Source organism: Mchenga conophoros, linkage group LG6 (assembly GCF_057382185.1).
Source record: "Mchenga conophoros isolate Kocher_MC1m ecotype Shallow Benthic linkage group LG6, M_conophoros_male_GT1.1, whole genome shotgun sequence".
Classification (NCBI taxonomy): domain Eukaryota; kingdom Metazoa; phylum Chordata; class Actinopteri; order Cichliformes; family Cichlidae; genus Mchenga; species Mchenga conophoros.
This window is the reverse complement of record NC_140531.1, coordinates 42,157,718-42,182,897: the sequence shown is the minus strand read 5'-3', so window position 1 is coordinate 42,182,897 and position 25,180 is coordinate 42,157,718. Positions and strand designations below refer to the sequence as shown.

The window sequence follows — 25,180 nt, the reverse complement described above, 5'->3', positions numbered from 1 at the left end:
AGACTTTTTTCGTCATCATCAAAGTCATTTGTTCAGCCTCGAGGCTTTTATTGCATTTAGCTGTGCAGCACTTTGGTTAATGTGTGCTGCTGTTAGATGTGCTTCGAACTAAACTGACTGTGGATGAAATTCAGAGCGCAGACTGAATCAGGCAGACGCACAGCGGTGTAAACTTAATAAACTTATTATTATTTTACATTTATTTAACAGTGAAACGAGGACGGAGATTTGAGAGAATTAAGTTCGTTTCTCTTTTATGTGCAGGTTGGATCTCTGTCAGGTTTCAGTTTGTGCTGAGTTAAGGCTCACCGGGCAGATGAAGGTCGTGCTCCCACACTCGTGTCTCCTCGGGATCTTGCACCATCAGCATCACTTCCTCTGCGTTCGTTGTCAGGATGATCTCAAAGGTCGGGTGGTAATTTGGTCCGTAATTTTCAAAAAACTCTGCACGCTGAAGCGAAATGGAAACGCACAATTTAAAACAGCTTTGTGGACAAAGTGTCTGCTGACACTCAGCGACTGATACTCACTGCAGGCTGTATTTTAAAGTCGTGCGGGGCGCTGCTCAGACTGTACTTTTGACCTTTGTGGAAATAACAGAAGGACGGCGCTTCGATGTACTGTGAAGCAGCGTGCTGCACTTTCACCTTCAGAGACATCACAACATTTTCTTAGTGCATGAGTAGTTTCAGAGCTTCAAAGCAAACAGATACAATCAGAGGATTTATTCATGCAGAAGCCATTTAATGATTTCATGATAAAGTCATACGTCGTGCAGAGGGACGTTTCCTGGGAGCAGCATCACACTGAGGATGGGGCGTGGCCTGTTTCTCAGGAAGAGCAGGACTTGGCCACGAATGGGTTTCGTCATGTAATTGAAAAACCGCTCAACGAGATCCCAGACGAGGCCAAAGGCGGAGAGGTGAGGGACGTCCACGACCACGTGAGTCTCAGTGATCTCCAGAGGCTGTATGATGCTCATGCCATCATCCGTGATGTGGACCACAGAGATGCTGTCAGAGACCAGTGCTGGGAAAACACACAGCTTCGTTCACTGCAACAGCCTCCAGAAACTTTCCATGGAAAGCAAATCAGAGCATTTTCTGCAGGTTTAATTCTCCTTCAGGTGGTTCAGTGGCGTCCTTACCCGGCTCAGGCTCACAGTGTGGGAGGTGCAGCTGACGTATAGAGTCCCGAGGACACTCGATGCCGAACAGCGGGCCTCCGGCCACTTTGTGCGCTGGTTGGAGGACCAGAGGATCCCAGATCAGAGTCTTGTAGGTGACCTCACTCTCACGAGTCACATCAAAGACCAGACCAGTCAAAGAACACTGGAACAACCCTGGACCGGGAAACAGGAACCTGAACGACACAGAACGGTTCAACATGGAGCTCATTTATGTAGCTGTTAAATTCAGTCTAATTTAATTTATAAGGTGCAAGACTGTCATCACAATAGAATTCATACTGTAAAGTAAAACCCAAGGCTTTATGTTATTATACTAGTGAGAGAATCCTAAAAGAGGAAGAAGCATCTATGGCCTTCTTCAACGTTTCCATCAGATGACAGTTAGATGATCACATCCGTCTCTTTTAATAAAACTTTACTTACTCGTGTGTAGGAGTTGATGGTCAGCCACTGCCTCTATTGACCATGACTTTGGTATTTTAACCAGTTAAGGTATAACCAACCAAGGCCATGTTAAAGTTAACAAATGTGTGTGTTGGGAAGTTGCAAAAATATAACACATAAAACAAAGACTCAAACTGACATTCGACCTTGTAAACAGCAGTATATTAATTGGCTCCCAATACTCCATCAATTGGTGACCACCATCTACTGTCAGACACAATCTGACATTCAGACTCAACCAATCACACATTTGTTAAAAGCATTTTTAATTTTCCCCACATTCTTCTTTGCATATGTAAAGCACTCTGAGCACCTGTGTGTTTGCAGAGGACATAATCTCACAGTGGGCACATCGAGGCTTGCGTGTCGTACCTGTATGAAACGCCTGCGCTTTCTTTTCTCATCTCAGGTGTGAAGCTTGATCGAGCCTAAAAGTCCAGAGAGGGCAAATTAAATATTTTTTGTAGTTACACAAACTTGTGATGTTGGTGCTACCTAAGAACCAGAAATACTCACAGTTTCCATTTGCAGCTTCACCACCCTGCACAGGGTCAAAGTTCCGTGATTAACAGTGAATGCTGGGTAGAGAGGCTCGGTGAACGTGGTGTGGAAGGTATGAATGAGAGTTTTTTTGTCACCAGAAAGTGAATAAAAGGACAGAGTGCCAGCTGGCCAGTCCAGAAACAGTCCCAGTCTCCTGCGTCTGGCCAGGAATGCTTGGACGTCGATGTGTGGGACCGGTATAAAAGTTTCCCTCAACCCGTGTCGGAAGGAGTAACCGTTTGAACAGGTGATGGTGAAACACCAGCTCTTGTCAGTACGGTCAATTTCTGTGTCCCAGTGTCCCTTCCTCGGCAGGCTCTTATATGCAACACCAATATTCACAAACTCTTCCCAGTCCACCTCCCAGTAGCAGCGCCCAGTCAGAGCCTCTCGACACAGCACCTGACTGGTTTGGTCAAATCTCTCTGGATGATCAGGATACGACTGCTTTTCCTCAGTCCTGCTTACTTTCCTGTCACATTCAGACAGGACGAGGTTTTCATTCACAGTGTTGGGGTCGAATGTGAGATCACAGGCATCTGTGAAAGAGATGCAGTGAGTTAAGCTTCAGCTCAGTCGATGTTACAGAGAAACTCAGTGACACTTACACTTGTTCAGAAGCTGTGGGTCGACCCAGTGCTCTTCATTGTGGTCCACACTGAGGCAGAAGAGGTCAGGCTGTTATTATTAGTAAATAAACATGAAATAATCTAATATGATAAACATGTTTTGTCAAGGCACCGTGACAGGAAATTATTGCCTTGAGTTGGTAAAATTAGTTCACAGATGGAGAGAAAACAACCTTATCAGAGACACGAAACTCAATAAAAAAAAAAGGTCAGAGGACAAGTAACGAGCACCTGATATGAAACAACAAAGGTGAAGCAGCACTCAGAGACATGCTCCACCCTGTGGCTTTGGTCTGGGTGGAGAAGGATTCGGTCTTCTTTCATCGAGCAGTGTTGTCAAACTTTACTCCAGATAAGCATTTATAGGAGCAGGTAAGCACTGATAAAGCCAAACATTTCTAACAGGAAAAGAAGTTTGTTTCTGTATTTCAGCTTTTAGCACTGCTGTGGGGTACATTTCTCAAATCTCACTTTGACCTGGTCATTGGGACAAAGAGAGACAATGTTCTCATAATGTTTGTTATCTACAGAACCCAGGGTTATTTAGTTTGACATCACAGTTTTAGAGCTGAGGAGCTGTTAGCCACTGGAGTCGGTAATGTTGCCTTCAGGTACAGGTATTAAAAAAACAACAGCCTAAGATTTTAAATCTTTCTATGTAAAATCCCATTAACCACTGTTATTTATAACACTTACTGACTGAACTGCAGTCAGCACTCTGTTGCTCATGTTTAACCGGGACCTGAAACACTACACGTATAAAGGCTATTTTACATCATGGAGCCCTGCTCTCAGATGTAACTCTATCTGTGAAGCTGGATTTAAGGAATAAATGATTAAAGTCAAAGTTTTAAAAACATGTTTAGCGCCAACTTCTGTCAGTACAAGCGTGATGTCATGTGGTTGGTTGGCACTTACATTAGTTTATGTTAGCCAACTAGTGACAAGATCGATACCTCGGAGGAAAATAGCTGCACTCAAACGGGCAAATCCAGCTGTTAGCCGTGATGGTGGGGTTTGTAAAGCACTTTATAAATGAGGACTGTGTGGAGGAGAGTCTGTTTGAGTCACCAGACCAACAAACTGGAGTCCGACACCCCAGCTTTTCCTCACCAGGCCAAATCGTGTAATCAGCTGGCAAAGAATCAGAATCAGCATACTTTATTAATCCCTAGGGAAATTATGTGGGTTACAGTTGCTCCAGCACAGTAACATTAACAAAAACAGACTAGACTATTTGACAGTACTATATGTTAAAACATATACAAATCATCAAATAATAAATATCCAGGGTTGACAGATGTGATTATAAATAATCATCAAGAATAATGACAGCAACATTATCGAGTAAGAAAAGAGTGTGTGTAAAAAGGATGTAACTATTGCAGTGATTACAGAGTGTTAGATGGAGGAGTTGTACAGGGAGATGGCCACAGGCAGGAATGTTTTCCTGTGTTGGACAGTGGTGCTTTTTGGTAATCTCAGTCTCTCACTGAACGTGAAGGCATGCCGGCTCGGACGTCGCCCGGATCAACAAGGTCCGCGTCAGGTGTTGAGGAACCAGGGCACCCTGACGAAAAGTGGGCTACTGGAACAAGAAGGCATCAGTGGGCAAGAGACGAAAACAGGGCATTGTTGGAATGCTACTACGCAAGTAACCCCGGCGGAAGGGGCTATATGAATAGGATGAGGGACCTATGGATTCTTCGATACCCAACATCCACAATGACGGCAAAACAACTAGTAGCTCAGTGTTCCAACATTCGAAAGAAGGGACTGCTCTCACAGCTAGAGATTGACGAGGTACAACATAAATGCTACGGCAAGGAGGAGTCAGGACGCCAGGTCAGGGGGGAGATATCATCACCCCCACCCGAGATTGGGTACATAGCCCCAAGTGCGATAGGAGAAGGATCGTTGAGTGCGAGAGGAACTGACCTGAAAGACAGGATCATGGCCAAGTTTGAAACCTGGATCCCCCGTAGCCGGTTACCAAGATTACGTGAAGTACCCTCAGAAGGTCTGCTAGATGATGTTAATGCAGCACTACGGACAATACCTACAACCACGATTACCAACACTAACAAGCTGATCTACAATAAGGCAGCAGTGATCAGTGAGATGCTTGGCTACAAGTTGAACAGCCACAAGGGGCAGTACCCTCCATGGAGAAGGAGGCTAGAGGGCAAGATCAAAGTAGCACGGAGGGAGGTTAGCCAACTAACGGAGTTGCAGAAAGGTGCGACAAATAAGGTGCCTAAGAAATACAGCAAGCTGTCCATACCTGAGGCCTTGGAAACTGCCAAGCAAAGACTCACAGCCTTGGCCAGCCGCTTGAGGAGGTACACCAGAGAGATAGAAGGCAGGAGAATAAACCAGCTGTTCTCCACAGAACCAGCAAAGGTGTACTCTCAGTGGCAAGGGAACAATAAGAGAACAGCACCACCAAGGCTGGAGACGGAGCAATACTGGAAGAGCATATGGGAGAAGGATGCAACCCATAACGGCAATGCTCAGTGGCTAGTGGATCTGAGGGCAGACCATAACGACCTCCCTGAACAGGGTCCAGTAACCATCACAGTGGCAGATATCCAAGAAAGGGTCTCCAGTATGGAGAGTTGGACAGCACCAGGGCCCGACATGGTTCACGCCTACTGGCTAAAGAAGCTGACTGCACTCCACGAGCGTCTGGCAGCACAAATGAACCAGCTGCTAGTTAACGAGAGACACCCGGAATGGCTAACCGAAGGTCGGACGGTCCTGATCCCCAAGGACCCCAAGAAGGGACCGTTCCCCTCCAACTACCGACCAATAACCTGCCTCAGTACTACATGGAAGCTCCTGTCAGGCATCATATCGGCTAAGATGAACAGGCACATGGGCCAATACATGAGCGGGACACAGAAAGGAATTGGCAAGAATACCAGAGGCGCAAAACACCAGCTAATGGTAGACAGAACAGTCAGCCGAGACTGCAAGACCAGACTGACCAACCTGTGCACTGCCTGGATTGATTACAAGAAGGCCTATGACTCAATGCCCCACAGCTGGATACTGGAATGCCTAGAATTGTACAAGATCAATGGGACCCTAAGAGCCTTCATCAGGAACTCAATGGGGATGTGGCGTACAACACTAGAGGCCAACTCCAAGCCCATAGCACAAGTCACCATCAAGTGCGGGATCTACCAAGGAGATGCTCTGTCCCCACTGCTGTTCTGCATAGGCCTGAACCCCCTCAGTGAGATCATTAACAAGACTGGCTACGGATACCGACTACGGAACGGAGCAGTTGTCAGCCACCTCCTGTACATGGAGGACATCAAGCTGTATGCCAAGAGTGAACGAGACATCGATTCACTGATCCACACTACCAGGCTATACAGCAATGACATTGGAATGTCATTCGGACTGGAGAAGTGTAGTCGGATGGTAACAAAGAGAGGGAAGGTAGTCAGAACTGAGGGGATTGAACTACCAGAATCAGAATCAGAATCAGAATACTTTATTGATCCCTGGGGGAAATTATTTTTTGTTACAGTGCTCCATTTTAAACCAACATTAAGACAAGACAGACAATACGCTAACTAAGAATAGTACAATATATACATATATATACATACATACATACATAAGTCACTTATAAATAAATATTTGGAAAAGAAACATGTGTAGTTGTAGCAGCAAACAGTGTGTTAAGTGGATGCGTTGTACAGGGAGATGGCCACAGGCAGGAATGATTTCCTGTGTCGTTCAGTGGTGCTTTTCGGTAATCTCAGTCTCTCACTGAACGAGCTCCTGTGACTGACCAACATGTCATGGAGTGGGTGGGAGGTGTTATCCAACATTGTCTTTATCTTGGACAGCATCCGCCTCTCCGACACCACCTTGAGGGAGTCCAGCTCCATCCCCACAACATTGCTGGCCTTACGGATCAGTTTATTAAGTCTGTTGGCATCTGCGACCCTCAGCCTGCTCCCCCAGCATGCAACAGCATAGAGGATCGCACTGGCCACCACAGACTCATAGAAAATCCTCAGCATTTTCTGGCAGATGTTGAAGGACCTCAGTCGCCTCAAAAAATAGAGACGACTCTGGCCCTTCCTGTAAAGTGCTGTGGTGTTTTTAGCCCAGTCCAGTTTATTGTCAATGTGTACTCCAAGGTATTTATAGTCCTCCACAATGTCAACACTGACCCCCTGGATTGAAACAGGGGTCAAGTGTTTCCTGGTCTTCCTGAAGTCCACGATCAGTTCCTTGGTCTTTGCCACGTTGAGCTGCAGATGATTCTGCTCACACCACGTGACAAAGGAGTCGACCACAGCCCGGTACTCTGTCTCATCATCCCTGCTGATGCATCCAACCACCGCAGAGTCATCAGAAAACTTCTGAAGATGGCAGGTCTCTGTGCAGTGGCTGAAGTCTGTGGTGTAGAGGGTGAAGAGGAAGGGGGAGAGGACAGTCCCCTGTGGTGCCCCTGTGTTGCTAATCACCTTGTCAGACACACACTGTGGGAGACGTACATATTGTGGTCTTCCTGTCAGGTAATCAACAATCCAGGACACCAGAGAAGCATCCACCTGCATCGCTGCTAACTTATCACCCAGGAGGGTCGGCCTGATGGTGTTGAAAGCACTGGAAAAGTCAAAAAACATGACCCTCACAGTGCTCGCCGGCTGGTCCAGATGGGTGTAGACACGATTGAGCAGGTAGATGATGGCGTCCTCTGTTCCGAGACGAGGCTGATAAGCGAACTGAAGGGGATCCAGATGTGGTCTTACTATGGGTCGCAGCTGGTCCAGGATGAGCCTTTCCAGGGTCTTCATGATGTGGGAGGTCAGTGCCACGGGCCTGTAATCCTGGGGGCCACTGGGACGAGGCGTCTTTGGTACAGGGACGAGGCATGATGTCTTCCACATCACCGGGACCCTCTGCAGACTCAGACTCAGCATAAACAGTTTATGAAAGACTCCACACAGCTGGGGGGCACAGGCCTTGAGGACAAGGGGACTCACTCCGTCTGGTCCAGCAGACTTGCCTGAGTGAAGTCTCCTCATTTGCATCTCAACCTGGTATTGAGTGAAGGTGATGGGTGGGGGAGGGGTGTCAGGAATCTCACAGGAGGCAACATGTGAAGAGAGAGGCTGGCACAGTGGTGTGGCTCTGGATTCCAGGCTGACTGCAGGTGAGGTTGTGGGGGTGGGAGCAGACACTGTGGTGTCGAATCTATTGAAAAACAGATTCAACTCGTCGGCTCTATTCTCACCTCCCTCAGCTCCCCTGCTGTTGTTTGGCCTGAATCCAGTGATGGTCTTCATGCCCCTCCACACCTCTCTCATGCTGTTCTGCTGGAGTTTCCACTCCAGCTTCCTCCTGTAATTGTCCTTAGCCTCTCTGATCTTGTCCTTTAGTAACACCTGGACCTTCCTCACCTCCTCTTTGTTGCCCCCTCTGAAAGCCCTCTTCTTGTTGTTGAGGAGGGCTTTGATGTCCTTAGTCACCCACGGCTTGTTATTTGGGTAACAATGAACAGTCTGAGCTGGAACAATGGAGTCGGTGCAGAAAGTTATGTAGTCTGTGATACACTCAGTAAGCCCATTGATGTCCTCGGCGTGAGGCTCACAGAGTGTTTCCCAGTCGGTCACCTCGAAACAGCCCTGTAGTTCCGCTATTGCCTCCTCTGACCACCTCCTAACAGTCCTGGTGGTCACAGGTTCCCTCCTCACAATTGGCACATAGCGGGGGGTGAGGTGAATCAGGTTATGATCTGACCTACCAAGTGGGGGGAGGGAGGAGGAGCTGTATGCATCCTTGACGTTAGCATACAGTAGGTCTAAAGTTTTCTCTCCCCTGGTGGGACAGTCCACATATTGTTTGAATGTTGGTAGTGTATTGTCCAGTGATACATGGTTGAAGTCACCCGAGATCACAATAAAGGCACTCGGGTGCTGAGTCTGTAGCCGAGCTATGGCAGAGTGGATAGTGTCACATGCAGCTGTGGGGTTAGCAGAGGGGGGAACATAAACAGCCACCAAGATGACGTGAGAGAATTCCCTGGGTAAATAATACGGCCTGAGTCCAACAGCACACAGTTCAGTGTCCGGGCAACAAATCCTTTCTTTGATTGTTATGTTGGCAGGGTTACACCACCGGTTGTTAACTAAAACAGCAAGCCCACCTCCTTTACGCTTACCGCTAGCGATGCTGTCCCTGTCCGCCCGAACAGTGTGGAAGCCTTCCACGGAAGCATTCTCATCGGGAATGACCTGGTGCAGCCATGATTCGGTGAAACACATCAGGCTACACTCTCGGTATTCCCTCTGACTCCGTACCAGTGCTGAGAGCTCGTCGATTTTACTTGCCAACGATCGCACATTTCCCATCACGATAGACGGCAGACACGGTTTAAACCTCCTCCTCGCTTCGAGCCTCCGCTGTCTCACCGTCACCTTTTTTCTTCTCTTCTGTCCTTGACCTCTGCATCCCCGATGTGTTTCCCTCCAAATTTCAGCTGGTACTTCTGCGGGCACTTCTGCGGGCCTGGCCAGCGAGCCGGCCGGCATCAGGGCGATCAGCTGATCTCTGGAGTAAACAGTCCGTGCGTGTAGGAGATGTGCCGCGGTCCCGTTCCATGATAAAAGTAACAGTTCCACGGCCACCAGAAGAACAAAAACTCTCTCAATCCACATGATTGAGTAAGAGATAGAAAACGGAGGAAAATACAAGTCAGAAAAAAAAAGAATACGTAAGAAAAAAGAGCTAAACTAAGAGAAAAGCAGGAGCGACTGTAACAGGCTGCACGCTGGTTGGCGCATGCGCAGAAGGCAACATTGCAGACATAGAGGACAGTTACAAATACCTGGGGATCCCGCAGGCGAATGGGAACCATGAAGAGGCCGCTAGAAAAGCTGCAACCACCAAGTACCTGCAGAGGGTCAGGCAAGTCCTGAGGAGTCAGCTGAATGGTAAGAACAAGATCCGGGCTATCAACACCTATGACTGTGATCAGGTACCCTGCTGGGGTAATAGGCTGGCCAAAGGAGGAGGTAGAAGCCACTGACATAAAGACAAGAAAGCTCCTTACCATGCATGGAGGGTTTCACCCCAAGTCCAGCACCCTGAGGCTGTACGCTAAGCGGAAGGAAGGGGGCCGGGGACTGGTGAGTGTCAGCACCACAGTCCAGGATGAGACAACGAACATCCAAGAATACATTGGGAAGATGGCCCCAACTGACCGAGTGCTCAGTGAATACCTCAGGCAGCAGAAACCCAAGAAAGAGGAGGGAGACGAGGAACCATCATGGAAGGACAGGCCCCTGCACGGTATGTACCACCGGCAGATAGAGGTGGCTGATATCCAGAAATCCTACCAGTGGCTGGACAAAGCTGGACTGAAAGACAGCACAGAGGCACTAATCATGGCAGCACAAGAACAAGCTCTGAGCACAAGATCCATAGAGGCTGGGGTCTATCACACCAGGCAAGACCCCAGGTGCAGGCTGTGTAAAGATGCCCCAGAGACAATCCAGCACATAACAGCAGGGTGCAAGATGCTAGCAGGCAAGGCATACATGGAACGCCATAACCAAGTGGCCGGCATAGTGTACAGGAACATCTGTGCCGAGTATAACCTGGAAGTCCCGAGGTCAAAATGGGAGATGCCCCCAAGGGTGGTGGAGAATGACTGAGCTAAGATCCTGTGGGACTTCCAGATACAGACGGACAAAATGGTGGTGGCTAACCAACCGGACATAGTGGTGGTAGACAAACAGAAGAAGACGGCCGTAGTGATCGATGTAGCGGTTCCGAATGACAGCAATATCAGGAAGAAGGAACACGAGAAGCTGGAGAAATACCAAGGGCTCAGAGAAGAGCTCGAGAGGATGTGGAGGGTGAAGGTGACGGTGGTTCCAGTGGTAATCGAAGCACTAGGTGCGGTGACTCCCAAGCTAGGCGAGTGGCTCCAGCAGATCCCGGGAACAACATCGGAGATCTCTGTCCAGAAGAGCGCAGTCCTGGGAACAGCTAAGATACTGCGCAGGACCCTCAAGCTCCCAGGCCTCTGGTAGAGGACCCGAGCTTGAAGGATAAACCGCCCGCAGGGGCGTGCTGGGTGTTTTTTTTATATATATATATATATATATATATCTTAGTACTACATGCACACATATATATGCACATAATGCACTTTATGCACGTTAAATATGTAGCAATGGCAGACTCATACCTTGGGCTAACATGACTCCAGTGTGGTTATCGGAAAGTTACCAGTCTGTAAACAGTGAGTGGAGAGGGTCCAGTCTTTGTTAATGAAATGGATGGTTACGCTCATGTAGGGTTGCATATCCCTGCTCGTCCATAGGTCAGCAGCCAAGGCATAATGCACGACACTGCAAACATCCTTCTCTACTTTAGCCCGGCATGCGCCATATAAGCGAGGCAACTCGACTTTACTGAAGTGCTTACGACCGGGCATACCTGGGATCAAGGACTTTGACGAGGTCACGAAAGCTGTCCCTCTCAGCTACATAAACAGGGCCATGCCTTTACAAATGTAATGCGAGACGGCTCCTGCGATTTGTTTATGGCGCTGGGATGTTTTTTCATGTGGCGTGCCTTGTGTGAAAGACTGCTGTATCTTCGGCTGGCTGTAGTTTTTCTTTTCCCAACTTGCTCCCGTTGTTCTACATCTTGGTTTAGCTCGGATTTTCTGGATTCTTGATTATTCTTTTTCGTGGGCCTTCTGTAGTTGACAGAAGAGATCTGTTGTGCTGCCATCGGGCGCGGGAATAGTTTTTAGCATAGCTAGCAAATGGGCGTTGTTACGAAATCAGTTTCACCCCAGTTCTTTTTATTCCTCGAAGCATCCAGAGACGGCACCGGAACTCAGTAGTCATTTCACAAAACCTTTATTCATCTTTATTTATCTTCATTTAAGCATGCATCTTCTAGAAGGGGAGATGTGCAAGGCCGGTGTCCCTCTGCAAATCTTCACTCCTTTGTCTGTGAAACACAGTTTTGTAGAAGTGACCCCATCATAAAACCCCCATGGTGTGCTGCAAACGCTGTGTCTGTGTGTATGCACGAGCATGTGAGTGCCTGTGTGCGCGTACCCGTATGTCTATGTGAGTACATGTGAGTGACTGTATGCACGTACCTGTGTGTGTATGTGTGAGTGTAACAGTTTAAGCACTGTGTGTGTGTCTCTGTGTATGTGACTTCCTGCCGGTCATAAAAGTAATCTCCTCACCCAAGCTACACCAAATTCCTTTAGAAAACATACAAAACAGAGTTAACATATTACAAACACCGAGACTCCCACTCTGCATCCACTGGGCCATTGGCCTCTTATTGTCTTACATTTACAGATAAGCATGTGGAGAGTCTCCTGCAAACCTGCTTCCAAGTTTATAACAATTATGAGTTTTATTAAAGGTACAAGCATCAGCATCAGCAACCCCCAACTGTAGCTTCCTGTCTCCTTTTATGGCAGGCAGACCCCCAGTCTCCATAAATTCCTTTCTCTCTAAACAATTACACACACTCAGAACTACAGCTAAGCCAAACTAAAACACAGACAAACAAATCCTTCCCTGTTCCTCTGATCTAAACAAATTTAACACATCATATTATACTAATTATTTTCTTGTACTCACAGCGTGTTCTGCTCTGAGTCGGTGCTGTTGAGCCCAAAAGGTAACCAAATCACAGACGTACCCCCTCTTTTTGGTAAAAGTGCTTCTTCTTGGGCTGCCTGTGTAGCTGTCTCTGCCTGTTGCATGTCCGGAACTACTGCGTTACTCGGTGCTGTATAGCAGCACCATGTCACAAAACCACAAGACAGCACAGACTATTTAATAATAATAATAATAATAATAATAATAATAATAATAATAATAATAATGGATTGCATTTATATAGCGCTTTTCCAGACCCTCAAAGCGCTTTACAATGTCACTATTCATTCACTCTCACATTCACACACTGGTGGAGGCAGCTACAGTTGTAGCCACAGCTGCCCTGGGGCAGACTGACAGAAGGAACACAACGGCCGAGACTGTCCGAGCCGGGGCTCGAACCGGCAACCTTCCAATTACAAGACGAACTTCCAACTCTTGAGCCACGATCGCCCTAATGATATATTTTATGTAATAATTTATAAAATTAGGTTAGAAACGATAGAAGACAAATGGCACGATAGACACTTTTCTATCGTCCACACGATATATACCGTCATATTGCCCTAGTTTCCCTGCAGAGGTTCTGATGGGATTCCCGATCGTGCATCAGTAAGCAACACAGTTCTGATTGTGGTGTAGTTATGTATTGTAACTGGCTAAGGGGAGAAGTCACTAGCCTAAAGACTCATGGGACTATTCACCTGACATTCACGTGTTAAGTTACAGCGTTATGACAGCTATTCCAGTTATTCAATTCAATTCAATTTTATTTATACAGCGCTAAATCACAACAACAGTCACCTCAAGGCGCTTTATATTGTAGGGTAGACCCTACAATATAAAGCTTGTGTTAAAGCAATGTGTTATAGCAATCAAGAGAGCAGGAGGATGATTTCATCGAATTAACTAATTTGACCAGCTCAGGTCAGGACACAGGTAAAAACCTTTCTAAAATAACAGGCCTAGCTTGAGTTGGAGCAGACAACAGAGACACAGAAGGAGAGATATTGTTCCTCACATTGCTAACATTTTCAACAAAGAAAGAAAGAACATTTTCACAATCTTCATTCGATGAAATTGGGACAGCAGCTGTAGCTGGAGCAACAATATCACTAATGGTGTTGAATAGTACCTTGGGGTTGCCTCTGCTCTTAGACACCAGGTCTGAGAAATAGGACGCCCTCGCATCTTGAACTAAAGTGTTAAAAGAAACTAAAAGGTCCTTTAAATGAAAGAGATGGACATGCAAAGGAGTTTTCCTCCACAATCGCTCATCTTTACGTCAGGAACATAGCGAATGCTGTCATTTATCCAGGGGGACGACTTTGAAACAAGAGCTAGTCCGGTTTTGACAGGACAAACACTGTCTAAGATAGAAACACAATGATTATTAAAAAGATTTGCTAATAAATCAATATCGTTATTGGAAAGTAAAACTAAATTAAAAACATCAGAAAATTTAGCAGCAGTAGAGGAATTTAAAATGCAAGAGCTAACCACATGTCGAATACGAGAGAGAGAAAGATGGAAAGACAGGTTAAAAGAATACAATGATGATAAAAATGTCCCCAGAACCAATAAAATCAATGTTTAAACCTAAAGTAAAAACAAGGTCCAGTGTGTGTCCTTTGCTGTGTGTGGGACCAGACACATGCTGTGTAAAATGAAAAGAATCCATGACGCTAAGGAAACCTCTGGCAAAGAGGTCAGAGTCATCGTCAGTGTGTATATTAAAATTCCAGACTATAACCAGTCTGGACAGCTTCAAGGTGGAGGAAAAAAAGTCCCTGAACTCCTTTAAAAACTGACCATTTAGGCTAGGTGGACCATACACTACAGCAGTGGTTCCCAAACTTTTTTTGCTGGGCCCCCCTTTGTTTTACAAGAAAAATCTTCGTGCCCCCCCTCCTGCGCGTGCATGTGCACGTGCACGTGCACACGCACAAACACATCCTCCAACCACACACGCCCATATTTTGCTCCATTGCGGTTTATTTCACACCTCAAACATTTAGTAAACAATTAAATAAATACAAGTAATCTGCAATAAATTACAGGCAGTAATAAAATAAACTACTAACTAATTTACGCTGCGTCCGCACCTACACGGGGATTTTTGAAAACGCAGTTGTTTCGTCCACGTAAACGGCGAATCACCGAAAACGGAGATTTTTTAAAACTCCTTTTTTGCGTTTACGTGTGGACGAGGAATACAGAGTTCCTCAGGCAACGTCAAAGGCATGTGCCTTTTTCCACGTCACGCTGTGCGCAGGTTATTGTTTACATGAGATGAATTGAAGAATGGCAGATAGAGACAAAATACTGTTAATCTGACTGTCTGCAGGTTTTACACACAGTTATTGTCCCTCCATTAGAAAGGCAGAGGCGTCACCGTGTGATTATTTTACGTGTAGTTGTTTTTCTTCCTGTGTAATAATATTCAACATTGCTATCAATGCATTTTCAAAAAATGTCTCTCTGTGGAAATTGGGTTTAAACACATAAACAGCTGTGGGATACTGTTTGTCCATGATTTGAAGAGCCCAGGGAAAACCAATTCTACCTCGGCACTTGTGCAGGTGAAGCCAAAGGGAAGATATGTTTCATTATATTTTCTAGTCTTTGGTTCAGAATGAAGTTGGTTTGGAAACATATTCAGCGATGCTTCATCTCCTGCTTTGTGTTTCTGTGGGCGCCCCGTGCTAGCCGTGTCCAAGCGTTTTGTTTTTTTCTCCCCCTTTTCATACCACCCCCCCGCAATGGCTCTGCGTCCCCCCCAGGGGGCGGGCCCCACACTTTGGGAAGGTCTGCACTACAGCAAAATGTAACGGATCTTTATTTCCAACTCTAACAAGCTGTATCTCTCATCATCTGTCACCATCTTACAATCCTGTAATTGCAGCCATTCCCCAACTCTCTGTGAATGGGACTCATGGCCATTGGTCAGTGGTTGTTGATCTATGGTCATGAGAATTTGTATAATTAAGACTAAGGAGCTGACCTCCCAGCCCACTGTTCCTTCAGTGGGCTGGTTTCAGTGATTATGCAAATGTCCTGAGCAATACCTTCTCCTCGACTGGACATCCGAGGCTGGCTGATGTGGGAGTACCCACCTGGGCAAAGTTAGATGAAGGATGAATAGTGATCATCGTGCTGCCAGGTTTCAATTAGAAATAAGAAATCCAGTTTTTGGGAAAGAATAAAATTGTTCAACAAGAACATTTTATTTGTTATTGATCGGGCATTAAAAAGCACCATGCTCAGCGAGGTAGAAGTCAAATCATTAGCAGAAATGGGCCGATTTAGGGGATGTAAAAACTTAGGATTTGATCTGCGACGCTCATAAATTCCACTCACTGCAGGGATGGAAGGCCAAACAACCGGAGAGTCTGGATGAACACTCCTGAGCTAACACAGTCTCATAGGTCCAGGCCCTGCATATTCAAGCAGGGACACGGAAGAAAAGTTCCCCTCCATAAAAACTGTCTGAGCACAGGTGACCAGAAATGCTTGCTTACCAGCTAGTCCCCGCTTCCAGAACAGTCTAAGTTTCACCTGGAAACACGCTTTTTCCTCTCCTCCGCGATATGCGCGGACCCAGGAAGGTACCATTGGCGAAGCCTGACGACGATCCAGACAGCAGAGGATGGACAATATCAGGTATCCAGACCCACCATAGGTGATCGAATAGATAGCAGCGTCAGGCAATCATAGACTAAGGCACCCAACATATCAGTGACAAAAAGGGAGAGCAAAAAGGCCGGAAAAAAACAGCACTAAAACAGAGCGAGAAAAACTGCAGCCGGCAGCGGCAAAGCCAAATGCAGGCGCCATCATACCGGAAGAGAGAGGACAAGTGAACACCTGCTGCACGCAACAGATGCTGATGCTCATGGTGCAGTTTCTTTGATCAACAAGCCACCTCCACTCGCCCCCATAATGAGCTCACAGCAGCCTGCAGCGATGCCTAAAATGCCAGCCAAGGTACCAAATTATAATGGGTGGACACCACTAGAGGCCTATCTCTCAGAAGTCCAGCTGGCTGGAGTGACAAAGACGCTGCCACATACCTGGCCCTGGCATTGGAGGGAAATGCATTGCAAGTACTTCTCGACCTAGCCCCAGCAGAGGAGTGGAAGCTCCAGGCCCTCACCATAGCACTGGAGAGGCAATTTGGGCAGCGGTGTTCCACTGACCAGAGCAGGGAGCAGCTGGCCAAAAGTCATCTGGAAGGAGAGAGCCTGGGCACCTGTTGCACACTTGGATTAAAATGAATTGAAACCAGTGTGGCTTTGTGAGTTCGCCTTTACTGTATCTGCAAATATATATATTGACATAGCACAACGTTACACACTTTTGCAGTCTCACACAACTCTTATAGGCGCACTGTCTTATGGTTAGTTTTTAAACTCAAAACACTAATACTTCTTACAGTACAACAATGAAATAAACATAAACAAAAGATAGTATGATCCACCAGTCTATATCTGCTGTGATTACAGCCCGGTACAGGTATAAATCCACAAAAGTGCCACGAGGTTTCCATACAAACTAATGAATTAGATCTAGCTGCTAATCGTTAGCATCACGGCTAATTCACATCGCTACCAATAACTTATACACTAATGACACATAGTGGGGATTAACGGCCAACTTTCCCACATTCTCTGCAACCCCGTGGACTCATCTGTAGATACATTTTAAGTTATTTACCATCTTGTATCTGCTTACCTGCAAATATATACATGGACATAGCACAGCGTTACACACTTTTGCAGTCTCACACAACTCTTATAGGCGCACTGCCTTATGGGTAGTGGCTGGGCTTATTTACTCCCGCTAGAGATGCTCATTTTAGGGGATACTCCCTCTTGTGGTGTAACGGAGGAATAACTACCCTTCCTGCACTATGTCATTTTTGGAGACTGGGGCACACATTATTTTACAACAATCAAAGAAAATACATATTTGAACAATCAGACCATTTAACTAAGTATAATTTTGTAACTAAAGATTATGGGGGTGTCCTGCTTTGTCCACAATGTATTTCTTGTCCTTACACACCTTTGCAGAGGATGTGCAGTTGCATGCCCAATATGGTTACTGAGAGTTTCCCCCAGCTGCCCAGGAGGAGCTCAGTCTACATGCCTTCCTGCAAGGGCTTTCTCCAGAATTGCTGCACCAACATCTCCGCCTTGCCATGCCTCGGTCCCTCCGTGAGGCCCTCCATGAGGATGAATGGGCGGAATTGGTGATAACTGGCCTTGCCAGACCCTGATGAAGGCCACAAGCCGAAACGTGTTAGTCAGTTAATAAAGTTTTTACTTTTAAATGTTGCTGGAGTTCCTGCTTTGTTAGTTTCTCATCCTCTCCAAGCACCTTGGAAGTAGGTGAAGTTGTGCCAGAAATTTTTGCTGCTATCGGGCCCTGGTAGACACATGATCCACCATTTCCCTGATATGACCTGGTGTACTCCCAGGTCCATTTGGCCCACTTGCAGTAGGCTGGTCACACCAACACCCAGCTGATGACAGTGACCGAAGAGAAGACTGACATGTGAGGAGGGAAACCACCTTGAGTGAGTGACATGGAGCTGGTGCATGACTTCTGGCTCGCCAACATCCAGGACCAGTGCATCATTGGCCTTGATCTGCTGACCTGCTGGGGGCCCTGCGTTGACACATTGAAGCCAGCCATCACCCTTGGTACAGAGACTTTGGCTCTCCACTGCGAGCCAGAGAAAGAAAAAGGAGAGGGCCAAAGACAGACAAGCCAGTCTCCAGGCAGCTGCCACCCAACAGACATCGGACACTGGTGCCACACCAACTACCACCAGTGACCCTATATCACCACTGGTCACCCCAGCTTGTCAGGTCTGACAACCTTCCTTCGACTGAAACAACCCAAACTGTCCATGACATATAGCAGCGCTGTAGTGCAAGCCTCACCACTGACCAGCGCCACCGGTTAATGTGCCTCCTGGAGAACAGCATAGAGATCTTTGCTGCCACTGACAAAGGCAGCAGACAGACAGGGCTTGTCCAACACACCATTGACATCGGCTCTGCTCAGCCCATTTGCCTGCGTCCCCACAAACTGCCCGTCTCAACACGTAGCCCCAACATGTAGGTGTTGGGGCTGTCCTGTCCCAGCAAATGGTGATGGAGAACATGTTGTGGCTTATTTCAGTCCTGCACTGGGTCAAGCTGAAAAAAAAATACTGCGTTACTCGATGCAAGCTTCTTGCTATAGTTCTGGCAGTACAGCATTTTTGCCCATACTTGCATGGCTGCCACTTCCTCCTTCGCACTGACAATGGATCCCTAACCTGGCTCTTAAACTTCAAGCACCCAGGAAGCCAGGTGGCCCGCTGGTTGGAAGTCCTCCAAGGATACGACTATGAGATCCAGCCCAAGCTAATTTTAGAGATGTTGCGCAAATGGAAGAACGCAGTCTTACATATTTGTTTAATATGTGCGTTGAAGGACATGTCCTGGTCAAAAATGACTCCAAGGTTCCTCACAGTGTTACTGGAGGCCAAGGTAATGCCATCCAGAGTAAGAATCTGCTTAGATACCATATTTCTAAGCTTTTCAGGGCCGAGTACAATAACCTCAGTTTGATCTGAATTAAGAAGCAGAAAGTTAGCGGCCATCCAGGTCTTTATGTCTTTAAGACATTCCTGCAGTTTAACTCACTGGTGTGTGTTATCTGGCTTCATGGACAGATAGAGCTGGGTGTCATGGGGCGACCGTGGCTCAGGGGGTTAGGTAACCGGAAGGTCGCCGGTTCGATCCCTGGGCTCTTTGTCCTGGTCGTTGTGTCCTTGGGCAAGACACTTTACCCTACTTGCCTACTGGTGTTGGCCAGAGGGGCCGATGGCGCGATATGGCAGCTTCTGTCAGTCTGCCCCAGGGCAGCTGTGGCTACAACTGTAGCTGCCTCCACCAGTGTGTGAGAGTGAGAGTGAATGAATAGTGGTATTGTAAAGCGCTTTGGGTGCCTTGAAAAGCACCCATATAGCACCTATATATAGCACCCTATATAAATCCAATCCATTATCTGCATAGCAGTGTAAATGTATGCTATGTCTTCTAATGATGCTGCCTAAGGGAAGCATGTATAATGTAAACAGAATTGGTCCTAGCACTGAACCCTGTGGAACTCCATAATTAACCTCAGTGTGTGAAGAGGACTCTCCATTTACATGAACAAACTGGAGTCTATTAGATAGATATGATACAAACCACTGCAGCACAGTACCTGTAATACCTACAGCATGTTCTAATCACTCTAATAGGATATTATGGTCGACAGTATTGAATGCTGCACTGAGGTCTAGCAGGACAAGCACAGAGATGAGTCCACTGTCAGAGGCCATAAGAAGATCATTTGTAACCTTCACTAAAGCTGTTTCTGTGCTGTGATGAGCTCTGAAACCTGACTGAAACTCTTCAAATAAACCTCTGCAGATGATCTGTTAGCTGTTTGACAACTACTCTTTCAAGGATGTTTGATATGAAAGGAAGGTTGGAGATTGCTCTGAACACCAGTGGACTTGGTGTTTGGAGCCCCACCTAAGCCTGAGATTGCTGATGGGCAAGAAATGGACTACTTCAGGAGGCTGAGGGAATGGCTGCAGGTGGTCCATGATTACACTCGCCAGGCCCAGGCCAACGTGGGAGTACGACAGGAGAGGGCCTACAACACCAAGTGCCAGGAGAGAGCCTTTGTGCCAGGGGATAGGTCTGGGTATATTGCCCTGTCTGCAGTAAGGGTGTCTCCCCGAAGCTCTGCAGTCACTGGCAAGGGACTGCAGAAGTCATGACACTGTTATCTGAGGCGCCGGAGGCACATGGTAGTGTTGCACCAGGAGAGTCTCACCTACTGTATGAGAAGGGGGTGCCAGCTGTACACCCTGTCCTGATGAGGATTACTCTCCCCCAGCTGGTTTCAATGGGCCTAGGGCAGACCCCTGAACATTTGAAAGACTTTGTGTGGGGTGAGGGGGTTGCTGGGGATGACTAACCCCTTCAGGTGGGGTCTATGTAGCAGGCTAAGGGAAGGAGCCACTAGACGAAAGACTCATGGGCCTGTTCACTTGACATTCATGTATTAATTTACAGTTATCTTGCACTAATCTATCATTGTTATTGTTCATGTATAACGTTATTGCAGCTGTTTGTTCTGTATTGAGTGTGGCCAGCAATGGGCACCATAACTGAGGCTGCTGTACTCGTTAATGACCTCTGACGACTGTTCTGTTCGGGGGTTCATCCACTCATCCATCTTCTTCCACTTATCTGGAGCAGGGTTGGGGGGTCAGCAGTTGAACAACAAGGTGCTCCCAGGCCAGCTGAGAGAGATAATAATAATGATAATGGATACTTTATTGATCCCCATGGGGAAATTACTTGTTTTTCTCTGCATTTGACCCATTCACTCAGTGAAGCAGTGGGCAGCCCACTAAGCAGGCGCCCGGGGAGCAGTGTGTAGGGACGGTACCTTGCTCAGGGGTACCTCAGGGTAGCCGTTAAGTGGATTCGAACCGCCGACCTTCCGATCATGGGGCGACCACTTTACCTACTGAGCTATCCCTGCCCCATATAATCTCTCAAGTGTGTCCTGGGTCCTGGGTCTGCCCCGGGGCCTCCTCCCTGGGACATGCCCAGAATACCTCACTCAAGAGGCTCCCAGGAGGCATCCTTGTCAGATGCCCGAACCACCTCAGCTGGCTCCTTTCGGTGTGGAGGAGCAGCGGCTCTACTCTGAGCCCCTCCTGGATGGCCAAACTTCTTACCGTATCTCTAAGGGAGATCTCTAAGCTGCATTCCTGTAGCTAAGCGATGTATGGAACACAGGAACTGCAGGTCAAAATAGAAATCTCTGTCTCCTACTGTGCTTAAGTTTGCCATAGTATGTTGCAAACTGTCCGAGTGTGTTTGGGAACAGAAAGATTATTTTATTGCATAAAATAGTGCTGCTCGGTACCCCTGGTCAGAGGGTTTCTGTCCGTCCGGTGAGCCACCTGTCACCTGGCTCAAATAGACTATCCACACAGTCCTCATTTGTAAAGTGCTTTACAAACCTTAACATTAGGGCAAACCGCTAATTTGCCTGTTTGACTGCAGCTAGCGAAACAGCGAACAGCCACTTTCTGCTAAAGAGACAGACAGTGAAGTGGACAGTATATCCTCAGTTTAACATAAACTCATTGTTGCAGCACTGATGTGATCCCCTTACATTGTTTTTTTAGTTTTAATCTCCTTATTTTCCTCTGAGTTATAGATCCTGCCACTAGTTAGCTAACATAAACGAATGTAAGTCTATTAGCCACAGCCAACCAACCATATGACGTAACCATATGACAGAAGACAGCGCTAAACATGTTTTCAAAATTTTGACTTTAAGCTCTTATTTGTGAAAGCAGTCCTCAGTGCGTTAAATTAGCCTTTATATGTGAAGCGTTTCATGTCTCTCTGCTCACCCAAACCACTGATGAAACACTGTCTGACTGGTCAGTAGGTCCTGTAATATTAGTATAAAGACAAACAAACAAATGGCTAATTAAGTTCAGCTGAGCTGTGTGAATCTGGCAACACTTAATTTGCAACATTATCTGATAAAGTAACAACCCCCATGAGTGATTTCAACAGGCGGTATTTTTGAGAAGTATTGGACATAGGAGCTTGTAGTAAATTTGAAAATATATTGGTGGATATACAGTTTTCCATACAAAACCTACAATTCACATATGCCATGTGGAAGCATGGCTTATGGTCATCCAACAGGCAAACTATACTTGTGAGCATGTCTGGAGTCAATGAGCCACTACTGTTGTTATGAAACTCACAAATCCTGTCTTACTAACAGTATGTGTTTCAATTCCTACCAAGAAAGGCTGCAGAATTGAAGCATTTTGAAATCAGATAATTCTTTTTGATACATCCTTTATTTTGCACCATTTAGTAGGTTGCAGTTCAGCCATAGCAGCAGATTAGTTTTTGCTAAGTGCCAAAAGAAAGAGCTTGAGGTAAGTTTTAATTCTCAAATACAAGAAAGGTCCCTCCATCAATTAAATGCACTACTGATGTCAATCTATTTGTGCTGACATCGGTCATTTATGGAGAACTTGCTAACTATTCAATATAGCAGCCAGCTGGTTGACCTTAGTGCGCCTTAATGTTAAAGTTATCTCTAGATGCCGGAGTCTTTTTTTCCTTTTTTATCCTTATGAAGCAATTGTATTGAACTCGCTAACATGGCAACATTATTAAACATTTTTGTTATTCAAACATTTGTAGAGACGCTTAGCTACTGTTCTTTGTTAACATTACTGCATAACAGACGAAGGGGGCCAGAAAGAGAGAAACTTTGCATCCTTTGGATTTTAGAAAAGAAAATATCTTGAGCCAGTGACATAGAAAGGGGTCCTGTTAATAGCAATGGGACTGTGTCAATGGAGAATTGTACTTAGTAGTCAGTATAAGCTTTTAATGATATAAGTTTGCATATGATAGAATACTGCATGGTGATCTTCTTTTGATGACTTAGACTGTTGTTCACTACAAGACTTCTTCTGTTCTGTTTTGTAAGTTTCTTCCCACAGCGATAATGAGAGCTGAACAAGCAGTTTCACTCCCTACCAGGAAGAGGAGCGCTGAACACTCTTACCTTCGCTCCCTAACAAGAAGAGGGGCCGCGTCCTTCAGATTCTCACAATACACACACATACACATGCATACGCACATACATACGCACTAACATTCCTCTGTCTATGAACAGACGTATTCACTATTGTATTACTTTTGTGTATAAATAAAGACAAGTGCAAGAACAGAGCGCACATCACAGGGCCCCCACTCTGGTGCGAGCGCTCTGTGACCGCCCTTGCAAGTAAAAACTGCAGCGTGTGTGTTTCTACTCTCCGACTCTCAGCTGAAGAAGTGTCTTTAGAAAAAATCTCATGACAGACTGTTAAAGACAACCAAGAAAGTGAGAGAGAGTCTATTTTTTGAGTTAAACTACAAAACAATTCAGACTATTTAAGACAATTTAAAAGCATTTAATACATCAAAATCACTATTTAGTTCATTTTCAGAAAGGTTAAGCAGTTCTAGCTCTGTAGCTTCAATATTTTGATGGTCAAGATGAAAAAAAACTTTATAGGGAAGTTATGAAATTATTTTCAGAACTTAGTGTGGAAGCTACACAGTGTACCAACTTGAGCGTTTCCAGTCTACATTCTGGGTCTTCCAGTCGCTCCAACAGCAGTTTCACTCCTGACACGCCTGGATGGTTGTAGCTCAGGTCCAGCTCTCTCAGGTGGGAGGGGTTGGACTTCAGAGCTGAGGCCAGAAAGACACAACCTTCCTCTGTGATCCCACAACATGACAGCCTGGAGAGAAAATAGCTCTTACTAAAGCATAGAGGCTGAAGCAACTTTGAACTTGTTTTGCCCATGCAAAAACAAGTATTGATAAAAATAAACTACATCCTTATTATTTTCTTTGGTTTAAACATAAGAGCATAATAATAATAATAATAATAACAATAATAATAATAATGTCCTGCTGTTTAACTAATTGGTGTGTGTTATCTGGCTTCAAGGATAGATAGAGTTGGGTATCCTCAATGGTCTTTCAACAGTTTGAACTTCTGACACTTAGGGAAATAATAGGCCAACTGAAAAACTCTAATTCTCGTCATGATGTGCTTCCCTCTCGCATTATCAATAATGCCCTGAACACTATTGGAGCCTGCATCTTCTTCTAATGAATTCCTCACTCTTATCAGGCTGCGTCCCTACTGCTTTCAAACATGCAATGGTGTAACCTGTTATCAAGAAAAGTAATCTCGATCCTTTCAAACTACAGACCGGTCTCTAAACTTCCTTTTATGTCTAAAATCTTAGAAAAACTATTTCTTAAGCAATTACAATCCTTCTTGGAGACTAATGGAATCAAGGAAAGATTCCAGTCCGGTTTCAAATCTCACCACAGCACAGAAACAGCTCTACTGAGAGTTTTTAATGATCTCCTTGTAACTGCTGATGCAGGGCGTCCTGTGGTTTTAGTTCTACTAGACTTGACTTCTGCCTTTGATACTGTTGACCTCAACATCCTCCTTTCAAGGCTAGAACATGTAGTTGGCCTTAAAGGCAAATTGTTTTCATGGTTCAAATCATATTTATCCGAGAGGACTTTCTCTGTCTCTATGGCCAATTATTCTTCCTCATTCGCACCCCTCTGCTGTGGTGTGCCCCATGGGGTCTGTGTTAAGTAGTTGAATGGGACCATACCGGTCCTTGAGGATCAGGAGTGTCTGGCTTTGGTTAGCCATCTCTTGTGGACTAGCAGCTGGTTCATTTGTGCTGCCAGAGCTCGTGAAGTGCAGTCAGCTTCTTCAGCCAGTAGGCGTGAACCATGTCAGAGCCTGGTGCTGTCCAACTCTTCATACTCGAGACCCTTTCATGGATGTCTGCCACTGTGATGGTTATTGGTAACTGTTCCCATATGCTCTTCCACCATTTCAGAAATTTGTGGGTGTGTTTTTTTGTTTGTTTGGCTGTTTTTTTTGTACTACTTGAACACTAAAGTGCCCCTCAAATGAGATGACAGTGCCAGCTGTTGCCCACAGCACATTTAAGTTTGTAATCGAATCCTGGCTCCATCGGCAAATCCCCAATGCCTGGG

At 46.0% G+C, this 25,180-nt stretch overlaps 1 protein-coding gene across 2 annotated transcripts in view; it reads right to left on the bottom strand.

Moving 5' to 3' along the window:
- LOC146573362 (NACHT, LRR and PYD domains-containing protein 12-like) overlaps positions 1-25,180 on the bottom strand; it is a 36,635-nt gene that overhangs the window by 2,905 nt on the left and 8,550 nt on the right. For both annotated transcript variants that reach the window (XM_085278152.1, XM_085278153.1), the window contains 8 exons: positions 23,710-23,883; positions 2,785-2,834; positions 2,150-2,715; positions 2,006-2,061; positions 1,148-1,362; positions 770-1,029; positions 531-647; positions 310-451 (listed from right to left, as the gene is read on the bottom strand). In XM_085278152.1, coding sequence (XP_085134278.1) covers positions 310-451; positions 531-647; positions 770-1,029; positions 1,148-1,362; positions 2,006-2,061; positions 2,150-2,715; positions 2,785-2,834; positions 23,710-23,883 — 1,580 coding nt within the window. The remainder of the gene's footprint in view (positions 1-309; positions 452-530; positions 648-769; positions 1,030-1,147; positions 1,363-2,005; positions 2,062-2,149; positions 2,716-2,784; positions 2,835-23,709; positions 23,884-25,180) is intronic.